At 35.2% G+C, this 24,045-nt stretch overlaps 1 protein-coding gene across 5 annotated transcripts in view; it reads right to left on the reverse strand.

Annotated features, from left to right (window-relative positions):
• IPO11 (importin 11) overlaps positions 1-24,045 on the reverse strand; it is a 198,786-nt gene that overhangs the window by 105,546 nt on the left and 69,195 nt on the right. For 4 of the 5 annotated variants that reach the window (XM_086700099.1, XM_086700100.1, XM_086700109.1 and 1 more), the window contains 9 exons: positions 23,868-24,020; positions 22,490-22,533; positions 20,955-21,045; positions 18,059-18,106; positions 17,149-17,254; positions 14,370-14,520; positions 10,161-10,211; positions 8,672-8,788; positions 2,701-2,814 (listed from right to left, as the gene is read on the reverse strand). In XM_086700099.1, coding sequence (XP_086556225.1) covers positions 2,701-2,814; positions 8,672-8,788; positions 10,161-10,211; positions 14,370-14,520; positions 17,149-17,254; positions 18,059-18,106; positions 20,955-21,045; positions 22,490-22,533; positions 23,868-24,020 — 875 coding nt within the window. Of the gene's footprint in view, positions 1-2,700; positions 2,815-8,671; positions 8,789-10,160; positions 10,212-10,731; positions 10,766-14,369; positions 14,521-17,148; positions 17,255-18,058; positions 18,107-20,954; positions 21,046-22,489; positions 22,534-23,867; positions 24,021-24,045 lie in introns of all 5 variants that reach the window. The other variant, XM_025924123.2, reaches the window with a different exon arrangement.

The following is a 24,045-nucleotide window of genomic DNA, read 5'->3' on the forward strand; positions in this document are numbered from 1 at the left end:
AAAGATAATGTAAGAAAAGATAAGGACTGAAAAGACAAGCAGTAACTTAGCAAACTTAGAAAACCAAGCTCAAAGCCAGCTGTAAGAAAAAGTCAAGAAGCAACTTGATTTACATCACAGAAACTCCAAAAGACACAGGAACTGGTAGCACCAGGTACTTTGGGAAGAGTGACGTTCAAGGTCAGGTATTAAAACTAAGAGGGCCTCTAGAGTTTTACAAAGCAGCATGATGCCAAGATCTCATCCAAGTCCACAAACAAGTGGTCCCGTTTGATTCTCTGATAACGTAAAACAAATTATCTCAAGACAAGGAGATACCCGGTAATGAAAAGCAGGGATACATTAAAAAAAAGGGAGATGTAACATGCAAGAGACAGGAAAATGAAAGATCTTTTACTAAGAAAAGACATCAAAAACAAGGATGGTTCCCCTACAAAACTACCCAGCGAGATTATACTCGCAAGGAAAAATGCGCAATTTACTACTGTAAATGTAAGTTCCCCATACATTTTCTACTCTCTCCATTAGCGTTTTTGTTTTTTTAAGTAGGCTTCTGGTCCAGCCTGGAGCCCAATGCAGGGCATGAACTCATGACCCGGAGATCAAGACCTGAGCTGAGATCAAGAGTCAGACACTTAACCAACTGAGCCACACAGGAACCCCCCAATTAGCTTTTTAGTGCCCTAAATTTATATTGACAAAATGTTGATGATTCTTGAAGTTGGGTGATAGTTACCTAAAGACTGATTATATTGTTCTTCCTTTTGTGTATGCTTCAAATTTTTCACAACTTAAAAAATAGTAACAAAAGCAGGCAATCAAGGATCAAGAGATGATCTCTTCAATCAGAGACTACTAGTCTGGGTTCCCAGAGCTTAAAAAATGAAAACAAAAACATACAAATAAACTATTATCTCCCTCTCAAATCTGGAAAGCCCAAAGATGGCAGTGTTTTCTATAAAATGAACCTTAACAATAACCCTTAGTATAATTTTCTCAAATGACTGAAAAACACATTTTAAGCTATAGTCTCAACTTTATATTAAACGTCGTATGCTTTCTCCAAGAAGGCGATGAGCACTTGGCTGGAACCCTGCACCTCTGGCCTAAACAAATACAGAGGGCAGAAGGGTCACAAAGGAAGGAAAAGGCCCTATCCTCTCCAAACATTCCGAGCAGGTTACTGTGGCTTCCTCAGACTTCCTGAGGTAATCCTACCTAAGGAGACAGAGAAGCTGGGTTTTTTCACACCTCCCTCACAAAACTCTCAAAAGGAGTCTAATAAGAACACATTTTGGCAAAGATGTAACACAAAAGAGGTGGGATCACAGTTTGTTCTGTTATTTCTGAGGGCAATCTCAGGACAGTCAGTAACCTTATCCTAACCTTTGTACCCTTTTCTATGAAAGGGACATAATCTTCGCAAGAGATCACAACAATTAAATAGTAGATAAGAAGAGATGCTACATGAGACACTTATTAAAAAGAAGGTGTTTTACAGGAATTTTGTATCACTATTCATTTATTTGAAACTGCCTTAGGTAGGATTTTTTAACTATAAAACTCATCCGTAAGGTTTACTGAAAGAAAAAAAATTGCATTTCAAAAAAAGGATGTCTGAGAAAGGTTTTTTAAAAACTCGTGTTCACGTGTTTTTTCCCCCCTATTTTTAACTTATTCAAAAAATGGAGAGTGGTAACTATCAACTTAGAGCTCTCTCCATTGGACAATCTATCACAATTTGGGGCAAGGCCAGTAAAACTCAGTTGAGCATACCTGGATGCAGATATTAGATTTGGCATTAAAATCTTACCTTTCTGTCCTCTCGCCGTCAGACTGTAAGTCACTGTAATAGTTCAAATGACAACTACAGCCTGTTCATCACTCTCTGAAATCTGAGATTCCTCTCTACCTGCTGCACAACCCTGACACCTCAAAGTCACGAGGACGAAAACCATACTCACTCCTTCCCTCAAAAGTAACTCACCTGATTGTCTACCTTCTCAATTTATGAAAGAGTAAAATTTTGATGTTAGATCACAAAAAAAGGGTGAAAATGAAGAGCAAATTTATACAGAAAAGCTCTGGATACCAAGCAAAGTGCATGGAAAGTATAACAGAACGCACAAATCATGAGTCTATCACCATGAGAGACCACTTCATCTAATGAATGAAACGTCTTTAAAAAGGAGTATTTCCTACATGTCAAAAAATGTCCAAAGCCAACACACAAAAGTAGTTTTTAAAACTGTTTAAGATAATTCATGAAAAAGACATAACTGGGAGGCCTTTCACTACCATTAAAATAAAGCACATGAAAACAATGAAAAATTTGTAAAAAGGAAAAAAAAAAAAGCAAAAACCCAGAATCTTAAGCACAGAGAACTGGTGATGGCCAGAGGGGAGGTGAGGGAGAGGATCGGTGAAATATAAATAAGGGATTAACGGGTACAAAACTCCATTTATATAATAAATAGGCCTCAGAGATGAGAAGTACAGCACAGGGAATACAGTCAATAATACTCTAATAACATTGTATGGTGACAAGGGGCATCTACACCCCTTGTGGTGAACACTGAGTAACGTACAGGACGGTCCGATCAACTGTTGTACACATGGAGCTAACAGAACACTGTATGTTAATCAGACTTCAGTAAAAAAAAGAAATATACTAAATTCAGAAACTGGAAAGTAACTTACCTGAACAAGATGAATAAGTGTTGTCAGAATAGCACATCTCAACATATTGTGTTCTTCGCTCTGCTTCCAAAGAAGAGGCAAATACTGTACCAAACATCCTACATACGGTCGTATCTATCACAACAGAAGGAAGGGAAGCAAAAGGACTGTATTAGGAAAGAAGGCAATTTCCTTCAAGACACAATGACAGAACATTATTAAGTCCCAGGAAGGAAATATTTAATATTTTCTAGACGAAATATAGTATGTATGTATCTTTTTAAAAACAGAGACATAAAGCTCTACGGTTATTATTTTTCAAGAATTTAAAATAAGTACCAAATTTACTGCATGAAATAAAATTTAGGAAAGCAACATAATGTAACCAGTTATCAAGAATTTAACAGAAAACGTTATTATACCCTAGTTCTTTTTTAATAAAACAGCTTACCTAACTGGAAATTACACTGTTTTAAAAAGTCAGCATTTACTCATACATTCAACAATTATCTGATGGCATCCTCCAGTAACAGGCCCTGAGGACAAGGCACCAGAAAGAAAAGAATGTAAAGGTACACTTACAAACCCTTACAACGAAAAAAGATAAGTATAATGATAAAGGTGTACAGGAGGTATAATGAAAACACAGAAGAAAATCCTTTAAAAAAATTTTTTTTTAATGTTTATTTATTTTTGAGAGAGAGAAAGAGACAAAGATCAGAGTGTCAGTGAGCAGGCCAGGGGCAAAGAGAGAGGGAGACACAGAGTGTGAAGCAGGCTCCAGGCTCTGAGCTGTGAGTACAGAGCCTGATTCGGGGCTCAAACTCACAAACCATGAGATCATGATCTGAGCTGAAATCAGTCGCTTAACTGACTGAGCCACCCAGGCATCCCAAGAAAATCCTTCTTAAAAGATATGATTCTTAAAACCACATGGATTAAGCTAACCAGTTTTAAAAATTAAAAATAAAAATATTTCTTTAAAAATAAGCCCTGAGAGATAGCACAGCTTGACAGTGAGTTTCTTAAAAAATAAAAGGGATCTACACTGAAGCTGGACCGCGCTCCAGTGTCTCGGCTGGTTTACGGTCATCGTACTGGGAATTGCTCTGATGAAGAGTAGGCTTCATGACAAACAGAAATACTAGACCTTCACAACTTCAGCAATAGCTATTTCAATCCCACGTATTAAAACTAAAAATTACTCCCAGAAAAATGAGATTCCCATTTTTGCTTACAAAATGCCACACACTAAACAGGGAGCAAAAAAGGTGTAGAATCTGTTGCCCTTGAGGATGCGAGGAAGGTTACAAAAGACAAGTTAAGTATTTGCCCAAATATTTAAGAGAAATAAAACTGAAAAAATATTACAAGCCTATTTATTATATATCACCTTATCTTCAAATTTTTAATTACACTATTATTTATTGAGCACTTAATCTTGCTAAGTGTTCTTTATCTCAGAGATCACTCCAATTAGTTTATAAAACAGACCAACTAGTACGTAAAAACACAGGTTTTAAAGTACCTAGCTCATTCATACTTAACTGAAAACAATGTATAACAGCATGTTCTATTGACATGGAAAATAAACCAATTTTGGTTTTAATATTCAAGTGAGAACACTTTCCAAGGAGGGGCACAAAGGGAGTACATTCGAAAGTCAGAAAATATTTACATCCCAAACGTAGCTGTACACTGGAATTGATGATATTCTAAATTTAAATTATTGCTTCAAAGATGAATTTCAATAATCACCCAGAGTTACTGTTGCAAAAGATAGCCCCCCAAAACAAGGGTGCAGAGCGGGAGATCAAAAAAGAGTGAGGGGGCGCCTGGGTGGCTCAGTAGGTTAGGCATCCCACTCTTGATTTCAGCTCAGGCATGATCTCACAATTTATTCCATGTTCTGGGCACTGACAGCACAGAACCTGCTTGGGATTCTCTCGCTGTCCCCCCCCTCCCCCCCCGCTCACACTCTCTTTCTCTCTCAAAATAAATAAAATAAATAAACCTTAAGAAAAGAGAGGGAGAACATGAGAGCCAAATATGTTCCCTGAGGCTGAAAGGGAGGAGGTTAAAAAGTATGCTATTGGGAAAACTGAAAAAATCTTATATGGACTTGATATTAGATAACAATATTACATTAATGTAAGTTTCCTGAGTCTAATCATGGTTATGTTAAGAAGAGAAGTCTAGGGGCGCCTGGGTGGCACAGTCAGTTAAGCGTCCGACTTCAGCCAGGTCACGATCTCGCGGTCCGTGGGTTCGTGCCCCGCGTCGGGCTCTGGGCTGATGGCTCGGAGCCTGGAGCCTGTTTCCGATTCTGTGTCTCCCTTTCTCTCTGCCCCTCCCCCGTTCATGCTCTGTCTCTCTCTGTCCCAAAAATAAATAAACGTTGAAAAAAAAAAAATTAAAAAAAAAGAAGAGAAGTCTAATATTCTGGGACAAAGTGCCATGATGCTTGAAACTAAAGTTCAAAGAGTTTAACAACAAGAATTTGTATATGCACACAGATTAAAAAAAGAGAAAATTCAGTAAAAATTGAAACCTGAAAGAACTAGGTGAAGGATATATGGGTGTGGATGTCTTGTAACTTTTCTGTACATTCAAAATATTTCAATGAAAAGACTTAAGGAAAAATATTGCTCATATACAATCCTGAAAATGATTACCATCTATGGGCTATTTCGGTAGGCCAATATCAATTATTTGGTCAACACCTAAAAAATCACATGGAATTAGCAATGTTTACTAGACACTGGGCTAAATAACAACCCTATAAAACATTAAACTATCAGCTTAACACAAATGACATGAAAAAGTACACCAAATACACTCATCTTTTGGCACCTATACTCAAAAAGAAAAGAAAATAGAATATGAGTTAAGTCATCATATACAGGGAGGTATCCACTTTCCTTCATAACACATTACTGAAAATCAAGTATGTGACAGCCTAAGAAATGTTCTAAGAAGGTTTTCCATACATGGGGACTTTAAAAACTAAGTACCAATGACACGTCTTTTAGATATAATTTTCATAAAATATTTAATATTTCACACAGGCCCTTTAATTTTGTTCTTTTTCTTCAGAAATGCAGAAGTTCAAAGACTATCTGCCTGACATCCAAACCTGATGATTACCTATTTCTTCTATGTATTTACTGGATTGCCGCAATGGAATAATTTATCAACTACTTTTTCAAAAAGTAGAGAAAATATAATCTTTAAATAATTGTACATTATATTATAAAAATGGTGACACTTCACTGAATCTTCAAAATTAAACCATTATGTGTTATCTTACTGTTTTTTGTAAGATGGCTCAAACTGTCTGTAACCCAAGGGGCAAAAATCAAATTTAGCCTATGAAAGACAGGTGAATGATATATAAGCAGTAGGACTGTTCAAAGGTTAACATAGGAAATTTAAAGAATCAGATGCCTGAAAATACTTTTCATGATGATTTCCTGATTTCTGAAAACACAAAATACTACTGGATTAACTCTATCTTACTATTTACTGGTGACACAGTCACCTGAGTTGCTTAGCTATCTGTGTTCTAAAAAGTGCATATGGATAAAAAAAACAAAAGCACTTTTAAAATTACTAAGCATGAGGGGACACCTGGGTAGCTCAGTCAGTTTAGTGTCCAACTCTTGGTTTCATCTCAGGTCATAATCTCACGGTCCACGGGTTCAAGACCCATGTTAGGTTCAGCAGTGACAGTACAGAGCCTGACAGGGATTCTCTCTCTCCTACCCTCTGCCATTCCCCCACACTTGCGCACACACAAGCACACACTCTCTGTCTCAAAAAAAATAAATAAATTTTATTTATAAATATAAATATAAATAAATATTTATATTTTAATAAATTATAATAAACATTTATAATTTATTTATAAATAAATTAATTAAATTTAAATAAACTTTAAATTTTACTAAGCATGAGGAATTTCAACCTAGGATTAAAAAGATTTAGAGATTCGGGAGGATGTAGGTAAGAAAATTCATTTCCACAGAAAGAAATCTTTAATACGTTTCCATTAGCCAGATGGTATCTAAATAAGATTACAAAAAATGGTCACATCTTGTTTCTACAATTTTTTAATGAACAATAATTTACTGCATTTGTATAATGATCTAAAGCATACTACACATGTGTAATAATTTCATACTTAAGACACCTGTGAGTCAAGTGATTTCAGAATTATCTTTATTATTTTAGACACAATGGAGCACCTGGGTGGCTCGACTAGTTAAACATCTGACTTCAGCTCAGATTATTATCTCACCACTCCATGAGTTATTATCTCACCACTCCATGAATTCAGGCCCCACATCAGACTCTGTGCTGACAGCTCAGAGCCTGGAGCCTGCTTCAGATTCTGTGTTTCCCTCTCTCTCTACCCCTCCCCTGAGCGCACGTGCACGCTCTCTCCCTCTCTAATAAACATTAAAAATATATATACACACACATAAGGACACAAACTTAAAGACCTTACCCAAACGACACAGGAGACACAAGCACTTGAAAGGAGTTTAAAAGAGTCTCAATTAACTATCTGGATGATCAAAATCTCTCAATATTCTTCATAAACAAGTATCAAAATGACATAACGTAACTAACGTAGTAAGAATCCCAAACACTAAGGAAATTGTAAGGTAACACTATTTTTAGACACTCGAACCGAGATCTGCTCAAAGTGATTAACAGTGACTCAAAACTGCCACTGGAGGTGCATGCTGACTGTGAAGGCTGGTAATACCACCAAGATGTATGTACTTTGACAAGTTCCTTAAAATCTCAACCTGTTCGAGATGATAAATTCCAACCCTCACCCAAAGGTTTTTGTGAGGATTAAATGAGAAATATATGCAAATTATTTAGCACGGAAGTTGGTAACTTAGTATTATTCAGTAATTGATAGCAATTCTCATCAATTACTTTAGAACAAGCTCAAGCAATGAGAACTCACTAAAAGACACAGGAACAAACTCCAAATCTGTGGACATGAATTCAGCTATCTTTCCCTAGTAACTCACAGATTTACTTCAGTACTTTTCGAACAAGGATATGGTAATCTGGTAATACCACCAAGATGTATGTACTTTGTCAAGTTCCTTAAAATCTCAAACTGTTCGAGATGATAAATTCCAACCTTCACCCAAAGGTTCTTGTGAGGATTAAATGAGAAATATATGCAAATTATTTAGCACGGAAGTTGGTAACTTAGTATTATTCAGTAATTGACAGCAATTCTCATCAATTACTTTAGAACAAGCTCAAGCAATCAGAACTCACTAAAAGACACAGGAACAAACTCCAAATCTGGGGACATGAATTCAGTTATCTTTCCCTAGTAACTCACAGATTTACTTTAGTACTTTTCGAACAAGGATATGGAGTGGTGAACTAGGATATGAGAAACCACAAGGGTAATTAATTATAAGGTAGTTTCTTGGATTATTAGTTTTTCACACAAATTAGGAGACATAGGGAAGCTGAATAACTAACTTAACATTTAATATCTGTTGAGAACTTTACATATCATTTTTATATTAAGCTAAACATGGACATATGTGGACCAAACTGCAAAACACATTTAATTTTGAAGGTAAATATAACCGACCTCTGAAAATAGCTGCATTTGCTGACACACTTGTGGCTATGTCCTCAAACACACTGAATTTTAAGAAGTATTATTAAATATAAACTGGTTCTACTAAGACAGATAAAATTCTGCATTCTGAACCCCTCTACATTACTGATCCCATTTTAAAATTTTTTAATTTTAGATTTTAATATTCTCAAGTCATTTTTTTAAAATGCGAGTACACATGTCAATATAAGCGAAATCACAACCGTATAGGTTATAAGCATTTTAATGTGTTAACTTTTAAACAATGTAGGTAAAGCAAAGCTATTACTGCAATCCTACATATACTCCACTCACCTGACATTGAATGTTTTACAACAAAATTACCTGTATATTTACTCTTTCAATCACACAGGAAAGGACATGCAAAACATGCATCTTTGTGTCACATTCTGTAACTTGCTGCAGCAGCTGAAAAAGTAGTGTGAACATGGTTTCCAAATACTGCAGGTAAACAGAAAAAAAACAAAGGGTCATAAGAGAAATAGAAATATCTTCACAAACTGAAATAACAAATTTAATCATAATGTCAAAGCAATAAATAAGAGATCAGCAACCAGAACTCCAGCATTACCTAAAGAAAGCTGAAATTGTTCAAGTTGCCAACGTTTAGGAATCGCATTCTTTTTTTTTTTGGGGGGGGGGGTTCTTTTTTTTATTGTTCCTTAATTGGTCCATTTTAGAATTAAACTCATCCACAAAGTGAATCATGTTTTCAGTGGAAAATCGTGTCTAAATTTTGCGTTTAAATTTTATACCGCTAAACTAAGCTGCTAACGTTGTCTGGTCAGTGTCCTTGTGTGCCTGTTGCCAATCACAAGATACTTTGTTTTGCAAAGTCTACTCATTAAAACAAAAGAAATACCAATAAGTATACTCGCATACCAGCTCTCTGTTGTGGCCCTTAAGATATGCTGCATGGAGATCTCACTTTCCATAGATATATATCTGTTATTCAAACAATGACCGAATATTTATTATTAGGAAATAGGAAACAAATATCCATGTCTGGCTGTTAACGCCTAGATTACAAAATGACAGTAGGGATTAATAGGTCACAGAATGCCAGATACTTAAATAAAACACACATCTGATCTTTCAGATAGTTCATTTTTAAGCAGATTTCTAAAACATACTTATTTCATCCCAAAATATCTAATGATTCTTTTCCTAATGAAAATCCTCTCTACAAGTTTGTCCATGTACGACCTCCACAAGAAGTACACACAGACACTTTATCATGTAACTTTCTTCTTGCCTAGTCTTCCTAAGAATAAATACTACTGCCATAGTCTTATTAACATATTTAACAAGTGCTTACTGAGTACCTGTTAAGTGAAACACCATGTGGGCTTCTGGGAATTAAATGAAGAATAAAAAGATGACCCAGTAGGACTTGGTGTTCTACTATTCAACTAATTTACAATCTAATGCAGGATACAGGCATATATACACAAAGAAACAGTTGAGGACTATAAGTAACAGACACAGATAAAACGAAGTTACTAGATGTTTTGTAATTGGAAAAAAGGTAAAAAAAAAAAAAAAAAAAAATTTAACAGTCATCTCCAAAACAGTTAAGATAGCTAAAAAAAAAAAAAAAAAAAAAAAAAAAAAAAAAAAAAAAAAGCAGACTATAAGTAAACAGTTATGAATTAAAAAAATACCAATAAAGGTAGTAAACTTCCAAAATCATCTTAATGTACTTTTAAATTTGGCTTCAATAAGTATCACATACATATAATTTCATTTATAAAATAACACTTAATTTGCAAAAGACATAGCAGATTGTGATCAATCTTAAAAATATTCTCACCGGCAGAAACTGATCTGTTCTAAATTCAAAATCATCAACAGGTAAAGAGCAGTTAAGGAATATTGAGAATGTATGAGGTTAATCAGAATAAAATAGATCTAAAACCCAAATATAATAATCAAAAACTATATTTTAAGCGATCTAACAAATTTCGCAAAAAAACAGTTACTTAAAAGTGTTAAAATTCTTCACAATGAAGTATTTTTTTATTTTAAAGATTTTATTAAGTAATCTCTACACCCAACATGGGACTGGAACTCACAACCCTGAGATCAAAAGTCACACACTCCACTGTCTGAGCCAGCCAGGCACCCCATCACAATGAAGTATTTTTAAATTCTTTTTTTCAACGTTTATTTATTTTTGGGACAGAGAGAGACAGAGGATGAACGGGGGAGGGGCAGAGAGAAAGGGAGACACAGAATCGGAAACAGGCTCCAGGCTCTGAGCCATCAGCCCAGAGCGTGACGCGGGGCTCGAACTCCCGGACCGCGAGATCGTGACCTGGCTGAAGTCGGACGCTTAACCGACTGCGCCACCCAGGCGCCCCTTTAAATTCTTTAAAGGATATTTAACTTCAGTGTTGTTGCTGTTTCGATACGGACCTAAAAGAAAGTACATCATGAGATTTTAATAATTCTGAAGCTACTAAATATCATTAATATCAAATGGCAGGAAATTTATTCCAAATCACTTTTACTTTTTGCTAATATTAAAGTCAGAGAGGTTATTAACATCTGGAAATAAAAGAATATTCCTCTTATTTTGCAACAAGACTTGAAAAAGTCAACTAGTGTCCATTCCCACCCTTCTCAGTTTCTCATAATTTGTTTCAACAGTCTTTAATCCAGGGGGTGCTTCCAGGAAAATGGATAATTTGCCCTAAGTGTGAGACAAGGGTGGGACTAAGAGAAGAATACAAAGGTGCTGCCACACAGGGAGAGAAGGCTGAGATCACAGATGAGAGACAGGCAAATGGGTGAGGCTGGTGAAGCTGGCAGATGTTTGGTGAAGAGGGAGGGAGGAGAAAATGGAAAGAGGAGGCAGAAGGAAGAACACACATTCCCATCTGCAACCACAATTACAGGAAATCCGTGAAATATCCAAAGATCTATTTTGAGATTTTCTAAATTCCAAAGTTCACAAATACACAAAGATTTGTACAGGTTCCTGACACTTCCAAATCTTAATTTGTGTGTCACCATGTTATCTGGGCAAATCACACCACAACAGCATCATCCCTATCGCTCTCTTTCAAGGGTTATCTGGGATTTGGTCAGCTAAACTGGCACAGGCTACGATACCCAGAGTTTCCACAAAACATAACATGAACTCAAGCCATGACTAAATTCTATATCTAGTTAAATGTTTCAACTAAAGGAAAGAAATTCACTCAATATGCATTATACTCCCCCAGATCAAATGACAATGTCAAAATGTCAGGCAACTATCAGAGATAGAGATGTACTCCACCCAGTGGCCTTGGATACTATAAAATTTATGGAGTCCTATTTGAGAAGTTGCTTTCTCCAGTAACTGCATCATATATTTTTTTAAAGATTTAGCCTTTTAAAAACTCAGTTATTCATTCATTTATTTATTAATTTTGGGGGAGGGGCACAAGTAAACAAGGGGCAGAGAGAGAGAGAGAGGGAGAGAGAGAGAGAGGGAGAGAGAGAGAGAGAGGATTCCATACAGGTTCCACATTGTCCACGTAGAACTCGAAGTGGCTCGAGCTTGCCCGAAATGTGGCTTGATTGAACTCATGGACCGTGAGATCATGACCGGAGCCAAAGTCAGATGCTTAATTGACTGAGCCACCCAGGTGCCCCCGGTGCACCTGTACTATCTCTACTCTGTTGCAGCCAGTCTTGTGACGATGTGGTTATAAGATTAGGAAGCCACATAGATAACCATACTTGCTCAGGATTAAATCTATCCCAACCCTGTAAAAGCACTCAAGCAAGATAATGTAGATTATGAAAGCCAGAGAACATTTAGATTCAGCAGTATCTATATAAGCACATGCACATATACACACATGAACACATCTATACGTATGTACATACTACGTGTTTGTATACTGCCGTGTACATAAATATGTGTATAAAGTATCCTCCCACATTAGCCAGCATTTCTCACAAGTTGAAATTAAAGATCTTATATACACTAGAAGGCCAAAGTGTGCAACCTTAACTTGGTACCTTACTAAACAAAGTCTTAAGAAGTATCAACAAAATATCGGTGGCAGGATCAAACAAGTGTAGAAGGTGTAAAACTGAGATGAAATCACCAGAAGATACACAGGAAAAGGGCAAAAGCTGAACCCACAGCAGCATTCCCTCTAAGAGTATTCCTTAGATATTAGTGTATGTGTCATCTTGGATAGTCACTATTCAAATGTATGTTTCAAGGGTTCTCCTCAGTCCTAATGCAAAGAGGACTACTGGAATATTTAGCCCAGTGTTTTCCAAACTTATCCAGCCATGAAACCCTTTTTCTCCAGTAATACTTATTGGGATGTAATTAATGTTCCACTCTTAAAGTGCAGAATTAAATTTCTCTTCTTTCTTTCTGAACAGATACCTCAAAAATGAGTAAAAGATTCAAAAATTTCTCGATTTCCCTAAGAAAACTTAAGTGAAATTTAATCCTTTTGTAACACTTTCATAAAACATTTAATGTCTTCTGTCTGATACCTCTGAGAAAAGAGCAAATGTTTCCAACTGGGCAAAGAAAAACTTAAACCTATAAATACTTTAAAGGTATTACAAAAGTAAACTCATTCCAGCAAACAGTAATCTAAACAGTTTTATTAATAAACTTTTAAGAATTTAGACATGGTAAAATATAACTGGATTCCCTTGTAACTTCCCATGTTTAAACTATTTAATAGTTACAGCATTATATTTAGAGTAAATTCCCAACTATTTACACAAAGTAGATAATGGCCAAGTGACAAATCCAAATAACAGTTCTATCTGCCTTTGGAATACACTGAGCTTCTACAATGGGTTTATTTATTTATTTTTAATTGGGAGAGCAATAGAGAAAGAGAGAATCTTAAGCAGGCTCCACACACAGTGCAGAGCCCAATCCGGGGCTTGATCCCACAACACTGGGTTCATGGCCTGAGCTGAAACCAAGAGCTGGATGCTCACCCGACTGAGCCACCCAGGAGCGCCAACAGGTTTACCTTTCTAATTATGTTTTCCTTCACAGAACATTATTTTTCTGACCCTCTCTGACTCTTCAAAAAAAAAAAAAAATATATTATGTCAACACTTATTATAAAGGAAACAATTCCAGTGGCTAAAACACACACACACACACACACACACCCCACAGAAAGTAGCTTATGTACACACGTGGAAATGAGAAAAGGATGGCCCAAGCTTTTGCTGAAAAACAGGCTGATAGAATGGGTTCAAAAAATTTTTTAAAGGAGTATACTGAGAAATGATTAAACAAGACCTCAGCCTAATTCGGGGGCAGAAAAAAAAATCACGTATTTTTACATAAAAATAACTTGAAACTGAGGAAAAGACAACTAGACTCCATCTTTTCAAGACTATGCTAGGGTCCAGTCTAAGCCCAACACAAGGAATATGTACAGTAAGTCATGAATATATTCACTCAGGCATAAAATAAAGCCTCGCTTTGAGTGAGCCTCTCTTCTCTTCCTCTCTCTTCCTCTCTCTCTGACCCTCATGGGATTCTCTCTCTCCCTCTCTGCCCTTTGCCCACTTGTGCCCTCTCTGACTCTACCAAAAAAAAGAATATTATGTCAACACTTATTATAAAGGAAACAAATCCAAAGGCTAAAACACACACACACACACACACACACACACCAAAAATCCCTTCAAAAATGAGAGACAAAGAAAAAATTAACAGTCAAGATGAACTAGATGGTGGTACCTCAAGTATGAGAATGACAAAATCCATACTGAATAAGAAAAAAAAATATGTAAGCTAAAAAAGAATCTTTAAAAAAAATGTCATCTGACTCTACAAAACTAGAGTTTAGTTAAATGTCTTTTCACTGACTCTTCATGATAAGGGTAAATAATAATCAAAGAACTTCCCTCCCTTAAATCAAACTGCTTGCCAAGGAATAACTACAAGAGTGAAAGGTTACCAACATACTAAATCTATAAACTATTCCTGAATATGAAGCTTAACATAAATTAAACTTATAAAAAATAGTCTTAAAACATTTAAGGAACATACCACTAAGTCTTGATCTTGAAGCAAGTTACAAATTGCCTCATATAACATGGGTCTTAAGTCAGACTTGAATTTCACAGAAATCCACTGACCGATGAGCCAAATCACCCTGCGTCGCAATGGCTTATATCTGAATAGGGAAAAATCATGAAATTAAAATGGTAAATATTCTACAAAGTATACTTCATTTAGTGTATTTTATCATTTAAATTTAAAATATAGTAAAGAAGCAATCTGTATTGTTTATATAAAAACTTAAAAGCCACTTCTAAATGTACCACAGTACACATACTCCAAAACCACCTAAGCTCTCAAATTTAAGTATCCTATCATAGAATGTGACTCATTATCAAAAATGATATTTTTAAAGTTGTAAAACATTTTCAATAACAATATACCCATTTCTTTCTCTATGATGGTCTTTTCTAAAGGAAATGAAGGCTATTTAAAGCAAGAAAAAAAGACCCACAAAGCTATAAACAATTATGTTTAAGAATTCTACCCATAAAGTCTCTGATACTATATAAATTTTAGTGGCGAGATGATAACTGTTTTGTGCATAAATGGAATAAGCTAATGAAGATTCCACATTTTTTAGAAAATTAGAAAATTTTAAGATGACCAAGCACATAGAAAGAACTGCTCATTAAAGTTGAAAAATAGTTGTTTAAGTATTCCCTGCCCTCAAAACGTTTACAACTCACCTAAAAGAATTAAAGAATGTAAAGCTATATACTAGGATTTCAGAAAAGGAAGAGAAAGGAGTGGGTGGGGGAAATGGGATTTGAATAGCCTTTAAGCAAAATAATACTTGGGTAGAAAATCGAGAAGATGCTATTTGAAGGGATGGGGACTGTTTAAACGAAGTCACAGAGGTGGAAGTAAACAAGACTTGTATACAGTGTAATGGAGGAACCATTGAACCATCAATTTTGAACTGAGATCTCCGAGACTGCTACAGTCAACATTCTATTCCGGATACAGAGAAGGAAGCTCAGAAAGTTCAAATTCTAAGTTCACTTAGATCACTGTCACTTCTGGGCAGAGTTAAAATTAGAAGTTAGTTTATTCCCCAAAATACGGTCCCTGGACCAGCAGCATCATTATCCTGGAAGCGTGACAGAATCATACAATCTGACCCAGACCCTAAAATATAACCTATATCAGGACGTGCATCTCAACAAGATCACCAACAGATTCATATGCATGTTTGAGAAATACTGGTCTAGATCAGCTCAGTCCAGAAGAAATATAATGTAAGCAAATATGTGATTTTACATTTTTTATTACCCCCATTAAAATAAGTAAAAAGTAAAATTTTCATATTTTTATGTATCTCAATATATCCAAAATACTATCACTTCAACATCAATACATATTTTACACTCCCCAGGTTTTCAATTTAAAGTCATTTCATCACTTTTATTAAATTCATTTCAACTACTCATTAGCCATATGTAGCAGGTACTGTACCTGACAACAGAGATCTAGAGTAAATAGCCTCTAGGCTTTAAGGAAAATCAAAGCACACATGTGTCTTTCTACTGAAGGCTTTCTCTAGATCAAAGGTTCACTAACTTCCTGTGGGCAGAGTCACAATACATCTTACTCACCACACACTTTACGGGGCATAGCAAATTCATGGCAAACTGAAAATATTCAATGACTGAATAAATGATTAACTCAACCAATAAATAGCAACTTATTGGGCAAAATTACTTTTTTAAAAAAATGTTTATTTCTAGAGAAAGAGAAAGCGAAAGCAGGAAAGGAGCAGAGAGAGAGGATAGACAGAATCCCAAGCAGGCTCCCTGCTGCCAGCACAGAGCCTGACTTGGGGCTTGGCTCGATCTCATGAACTGTGAGATCATGAGCTGAGCCAAAATCAACATGGAAGCCTTAACCGACTGAGCCACCCAGCCACCCATTGTCAAAATTACTTTTAAAGCATCTCCAACTCTACAGTTCTATGGCTCTCAAGATTTATAAAATGAGCCATACGTGGATGTCTTCTATTCATTCATTATTGTAGTTAAAAAACGCTATCTAAGACTACATGCGACACATTCTGATAGGCACCACATCTACAGAGATAAATCAGCAGAAGAAAAAAATTACAGAAACTATGAGAGTCCTTTTCCCTTACATTTTGGTCACTCGGTACCTAAAATCAAGTAGTCAAGTACTTAAATGCATATGAAACCTAAGAACTGGGAAAAGTCCTACTAAGTGTCAGAAAGGTCTGTCCTACTCAATGAGGCAACACAACACAGCCCTAAAGTGTGTCCAAATTCTTTCCGCCATGGCGTCCCTTCATCCTATCTACCCTCTTCCAGACTTGCAGCATGCTGTGTGGTCCCAAGACAGTCACTTTTCAGGGCTACCCCTTGTGCTAGACTACTACTCACACCAGGCTCAGCTCATGCTAAGTATCCCACTGGCTTTCTTTCGTACACATTTTCTTCCTACATTTCAGCGACCTCCATCTTCCCTTACCTTTGCATAAAATTTCCTCCTGCAAAGTATCTTATCTAACAACAAACATTTCATACTTGTGACAATTCACATGTGAAGTAAAATAACATAAGTGTCTTTATTTTTCTTAGCTGTAAACAGCACGTCTTTTTTTTATACTTGATACTACCAGCTAAGTCATACTATAACTTTTTAAAAATTTTATGCAATTTTAATGTCTTGTCTTCATCAGAAAATTAAAAAGTAAAATAAGTATATCATAAACACCAAATTTTATACTTGCCTATTGTGAATGACTTGTAATTCTGGAAGAAGTTGGTTTTTAAACCACTGATCAAAATCAACACTGTCAAACAGCTCATAAGCTGCTAATCCAACAGCATTATACACTACAAAGAAGATTTGAGAAAAAAAAATTTAATTTCAGATGCTGGGCCAAATGTTAAGTATCCTATGTAAGAAACTAATCCTTAGGAACTACTTTAAAACATGTAATATACTAATAAGGGAAAATTTACAATGTTAATCAGACAAATCACTTAAATAGCAATTTCAGAAAGATTAAAGTTTCTTTAGACACTTTTTCCTAAACAGCCCTTAGTGCTTTCAAACAGAAAATTGCATTCAATTAAAACTATTCAAATCAAATTATAAAAATTAAAATGCAACATCTGCTTCCAAAGGGTCACAGTATTTTATGATCTGGTCCCTACATACCTACCTCTCTCCATCCTCATCTCTCAGCACAAACCGTTAGGCTTTATGTTCCGTTCTGTTTAAACCAAAACACTCCTGGCTCAAAACTTAACTGCATTTGCTCCCTTTCTCTTCAAGTTTTTGTACATACTGCTCCTTCTGCCTGGAACTCTCTTCTCACACAGGCCCCCCCTCCCCTTGCTAACTCCCACTGATCCTGGTGTTCTCACATCACACTTCTTTAGGAGCCTTTCCCTAGGCATACCAAAACTCCTTTTGGTTTTCCAATGTACTACTTAACTGCCACCTATTTTAGAATTAATCAACTCGTACTATGTTACAATCAACGGTCTGCTTATCTCCCCCACCACACAGTTCCTAAATTGTAGGTACCCCTGTATCCCAACCTCCCAGAGTAACACCTGCCACAAACTAGACATGCCAAATATTTATTACTCAAGAAATCAATGTTTTAAAATCACTTCAGTTTAACATACCAGCATCTTTGATTAATAGTGCATTCATGTCTTCCACATTAGTGGGCCCTGTAAAAATAAGTTTTAACAAGGGTAAATCAAACTAATTTTTAAAAGATATTTGATTTCAACTCAATTTGTTAGTTTCCCATTTCAGTTAAGTACAAAAAATTTCATGATATTAAATATACATGGACATGTAAATGGAAAGCCTAAGTTTTGTAATCATCATGGAGAACACAGGTACAAGATGTAAAACCTTATTACAATTTTAAAAATCATTATAACATATTTGAAAAATGTCATGTCAGCAACATTCTAGCAAAGTATATGCCACAAATTGCTAACTAGCACATAATACCTTATTATACCCTGATTAAAAAAAAAACACCTCTTAAAAGAAAGAATAAAAAGATGAATCCCACAAAAAATAAATTTTTAAAAAGAACAAGCACAAGGGTACCTGGGTGGCTCAGTGGTTAAGCATCTGACTTCAGCTTAGGTCATGATCTCGCGGTTTGTGGATTCGAGCCCCCTATCGGGCTCTGCTCACAGCTCAGACAGAACCTGGAGCCTGCTTCAGATTCTGTGACTCCCTCTCTCTCTGTCCCTCCCCCACCCATACTCTATGTGTCTCTCTCTCAAAAAAATAAACATTAAAAAAAAAAAAAAACCAAGCACAGGCTATTCACACAAGCATCTCGAAATATAAAAACTAAGTCAGATCATTACAGTGTATTAAAGGACGACAACACAACGAAAAGTGCCAACAGAAACAGGGAGCCATCATGTAAAGTGGAACCTTCAGAATAAAAAGGTGGCAGTCTCTGGGGCACCTGGGTGGCTCAGTCTTAAGGTTAAGCATCCAACTCGATTTCAGCTCAGGTCATGATCTCATGGTTTGTGAGTTGAAGCCCCACACTGAGCTCTGCACTGACAGCATGGCGCCCACTTGGAATTCTCTCTCTTCCCCTCGCTCTCCCTGCCCCTCCCCCACTCTCTCTCTCAAAATAAAAAAATAAGCATTAAAAAAATTTTTAAAAAGTTGGCAGTCTCACACTACTGTCCAGAAAGGAGTGTGTGATGGTTAAGCCATGAAAAGCAGTTTACTTAGTAAGTCTATTGCTCTAGGATACAAAGATTTTGAACAAGTTTATCAAAGCACTCTTCTGCTGTTAAGTATGAATTCTTAAGCTCACCAGGCTAATACGCTGGAATAAATACAGCCCTAAATAAGCAAACTGCTCCACAACTAGGAAGAAAACTAAACTTCGTAATCACTGAAAACCTTATAAGCACCCAACAACTTATCAGAGCATAACCTAAATAACTTACCCACTTTACTACAGTGGTTTAAACAAATAATAATAAATGCATGGGTGAAAATGGAAATGACATTCTCAACTCAACAAAAAAAAGTAACTTAAGCAGTCTAAATACCATCAAATTTAAGAATTTAGTTCATAACTATACCTCAGAAATCAATCCATACAAAAATACACTAACACACAAATTCAAAACCTGACTGATCGTGTTCTTGCTTAAATTATAAACCAAGGGAAAAAAACTATCTATTAGGTTTCTGAGAGAACAAAAGCATGAAAAGTGAGCTACTCTCGCACAACTACAAACAAGATCAGGCATCTCCTTCCCTATGGCAGCTTCTCTTGCTGTTATTTCCTTGTATCATCATCTACTCAATCCTTCATCCCTTACTATGTGATTCCTGCCCCAACAATTCAAATAATCTTTTGTCTCAGGGGATTTTACTGCCTTCTGTCTCTTCCATCACTGGACACTTCTAGTAACATGTTCTTCTACCCAGGATTCACCCCCATACCATTTCTTACATCTTTGCATTAGTTTTTTACCTGGCCTTTTTTGTAGGACCTTCACCTCTTCCTATGCTTAAAGGTGAAAATCTCAGCATTCAGTCTTTGAACTTGTTTTTCTTCTCCCAAGCCTCCTTCTACACACACTCCAAAAGGAAAACTCTATCTCCAACCACTACTAACAACTGTCTCCCTGTCATTAAGATTCTAAAGTTCAGGATCATGTCTGATCACTTTCCCTTGCTCAGTAGTCAATTAGGTGCCAAAAGTCAATCAACAAACAGTTACTGAGTGTACTAGGCACTGAGAATTATGTGTGAACAAGACAGATATGATCAGTGCCCTCGTCCCAGAATTTACTATATAGCAGAGAAGTCAAAAATGATAAATCGCAGTTAATAATTAAGTAATTAATTACTTGTGTAGCTGCAAACAAAGATCAAATAACAAAATTTTCGCATCATCATTCTCTCTTAAATCTGTTACCTTCTTTCCATTCCCACTACCACCATTCTGAGCCTAACATTTGTTACTCTCATCTTTTTCCCCCACTGCTTTCCAAAGCATGCTCCAGGTAGACTATTTCCCCATCCAATATACTTGACCATGTAAAGCACTATTTCGCTTCTGAGGCTAGTGTGTTTATGAGAACAAAATCCAACTATCACGTTCAATGCCTATCTCAAGGTTGCCTTCATCAGTTGCCCATTCTTGTTCTCTGTCCTGAAAGCCATCCAACAGAAAAGAACACATTGCGGGAGACATGGATGGCTCAATTGGTGAAGTGTCTGACTCCTGACTTCGGCTCAGGCCATGATCTCATGGTTTGTGGATTAGAGCCCCACAGATTCTCCCTCTCCCTCTCTGCCTCTCCCCTATTCTCTCTCTCTCTCTCTCTCTCTCTCAAAATGAATAAACTTTAAAAAAAAAAAAAAAAAAGAAAAGAAAAAACAAAAGAACACATTCGGGTCTTTCTCAGATTTCTATTACATGGTGTAGGAAATAGTGCATTGCACATAGCAGGCATTCAAACTATTTTAAGTCAACATGCATTAATAGAGAAAGTATCATAAAATATACCTCACCTTGAAGTGTTTGCATCATTTCTAGAAGTACAGGAGTAAGAGTCTGATTATATTCATGGAATATATCTATAAATAGTACTTCAGTGCAAGGCTAGAGAGGAAAAAAACCAAATTTCCAGTGACAACAATGGTATATTGTACTGATTAATTCTACAATAAAGAAAAGAATACCCATTCTTAAAATCCTAAAACTCCAAAAATGTTTCCAATTTCTGGTATCTTTACATAAAGTAGATTACAATGTTTATAAATATACTGCGGGGGAGGGTGGGGGGGAATCAAAATTTAATTTGATTCCTAACATAGAAAAAGTTTATTTCGCTATTTGAATCATTTAGCATTATGTATTCAAAAAGTAAAACTACAAAGAGAAAATAACATTTTTAATTAACAACTCCTTAAATTAAAAAAGCAATCTGAAGCCACATTCATTTGCAGATTCAGTGCTGTAACGGACTACCCAGGAATTAATACATTAAAAATTATAAATTTTCTTAGCAATGACATAACAAGTAACAACCACAACTCATGAGTTCAATTCACTACACAGAATAGTATTCCTTTTAACAGACACAAACAGTAACAGAAGTCAATGTTAAGTATATAAAAAGAATGATTCTCTTTATGGTTCTTAAAAGTACTGAATCAGTACATGTTTCATGATATAAAAGAATTACACATTTTGAAGGTACTATGCTTTATGTTTTAAAAGAAATCTTCTATACATACTGAAGCATGTACAGATGAAATGATATGTCACCTCAAATACTTGCTTTAAAATAATCCAACTAGGGTTGGGGGTTTACTTATATAAAACAAGACTAGCCATGAGTTGACGAATAAATGAAGTTTGGGATACAAAGTTTAAAAAAATTAAAGTGGTTAATTTTTTTTTAATTTTAAAGCACTAATAATTTTTTTATTAATAATCTCTCTGGTTTTCCATGTAACCTTATATAACTAAAAACATTTACATTTTTAGAAAAATTAAAAAATCATGTAAATTATATAAACACAAGTTTTCATTAAAAAAAGTAGTTCAAAGACTACATTTGATAAAATTTTCTCAAATGTTGGCCATACCAATAATGCATGCTTAGAAAGCGTTCTAAAAATAAAAACTGTGGGCTGGTCTCTGAGAATCACAAGAGGTGGTACAAGAAATAATGTATCAAAAAAAGCTTTAGAATTACTGAAATACTTAGGAGAGGAAAAAAAATCATTCCAGCCAAAAAGACAGTTTTCATTTTCAAAAACATTTGTTTCTTCAATGACAATTATTTTCCAATCAGTATGACTATAAAATAAAACTTCTGTTTCCAACCCCCAACTTAACAACAAAAAAATTCAGGTTAAAATTCATAATTTAATTAAGTACTTTCTTCTCAATTTGTCTAGTTTAATGCTTGGAATCATCAATAGAATATCATTCTCTACTAAGACTTACAGAAATATTAAGCATATTTTTGCACAATATTTTAAGCATGAAATTGACAATATTTTCTTGTCAATTTTTTCTTTCCATCAATACTTACCCTCAAACTGTATTTCCAAGAATCTCCCCCTGTTTCTTCCACTGCTGTAATTAAAAATATGACCAATGATGCTCTCCAGAAATGCAATAATGATGTTTCCAAAATCAAGGTTTGGAATATCAAGATTTTAAATAACCAGTCTATTTCCATGAGTGGTTTTAAACATTTTACTGAAAGCAAATCCTTGGGAACACAACACCTTACACATATTTATTATACACTACAGATCATATCTGTGATTATCAGTGTCCTATCAAGTGCTGACATAGCATTTGCACTTTCATTAAAAATTCTGTATGCAGGAAAGCTCAATGTGTTTGTCACTTTCAAAGTATCTGATATCATCCGATTGTACATAGTATAAGCATTCAAAAACAGCTATAATCCTGGTATTATTTCATCTCAATAATTTTTTTCAATATGTTTTGTAAATTAAAATAGTCACATTTTCCAAAAATTCCCAATATTTAAAGAAAAATTTTCAAAAAATAAAATACTTTAGGGGACTTTTACAGATAGAGGAATTCAGTGATTCATATTACATTACTATATATAATACCCAAAGAAAGCAATATGAAACAGAAGATTTTAGCTAAGAGAAAAAGCAAAAACACAAAAGGATACACTGTAATGCTGTATTTTCTAAATGAAATAAATTTATTTTACATAACAAAAAGAGGGAGAGGTCTTCCAAAATGTTTAAGGCATTCTTAAATTATTAGGGAACATGAACAGAACTACATAAAGTCACCCAAAGGGATGAAAAAAGGTTAAAATTTAGCCTATGTTTGACCGTGGCCGAAGTAATTTGCACATAGGCACTTTACAGACACACACCAGGTACTTTATTTATTAGGCAGACGATTTCTTGATTTTCTGTAGGAATGACTCAGATACATTTATTCTACTACTAAAATTCAAACAGATAAAAAAGATCTCCTGTAAAAATATTTTAATCATCAAAAGACTCATTTTAAATTAAAATTTAAATAGGTGATCCATTCAGCAATTCAGAAATTTTCCAAATTTATTTTTGAAATAAAAATTTCTACAAATAAAGTATAAGACGGGATGAATCACACACCTGATAATAGAGACAGGAGGTGTTTTCGATTTAAACTACATGATATGTTCATAGGAACATCTAAAAATTTTAAAAGGTCTATCTCTGGAGAAAACTCCACATATTTGAAAAAATCATTTTCTGCTTTTGTTCCAATGGATAATAAAGAGAGGATATATTAATTTTTAAAAGCCATGACTCTCAGAACAAAAGTTTTATATTAAAAATACAGTGTTATATATATCATTCAAAGAGACGATATGTATTTAGGAAAGGGGAGAAAAGCCATGGGAAAACTGAAAAACTGATTCTTACTAAAGCCTTCTGGGTCTTCTTCCCACATTGTCAGTTCTTCCTCAGTTAACAGAAAATAATGAGAGACTAATCTTCTGCATATCTCTGTCAAAGTGGGATATGTAAAGAATGCCATCTTGATCTTATGTGCTTCTAAAGTTTCAGGACTGCTGTCTAGAAAACATAAAATTTCCAAGTT

Source organism: Puma concolor, chromosome A1 (assembly GCF_028749965.1).
Source record: "Puma concolor isolate L17-30 chromosome A1, mPumCon1.1.hap2, whole genome shotgun sequence".
NCBI classification, from domain to species: Eukaryota; Metazoa; Chordata; class Mammalia; order Carnivora; family Felidae; genus Puma; species Puma concolor.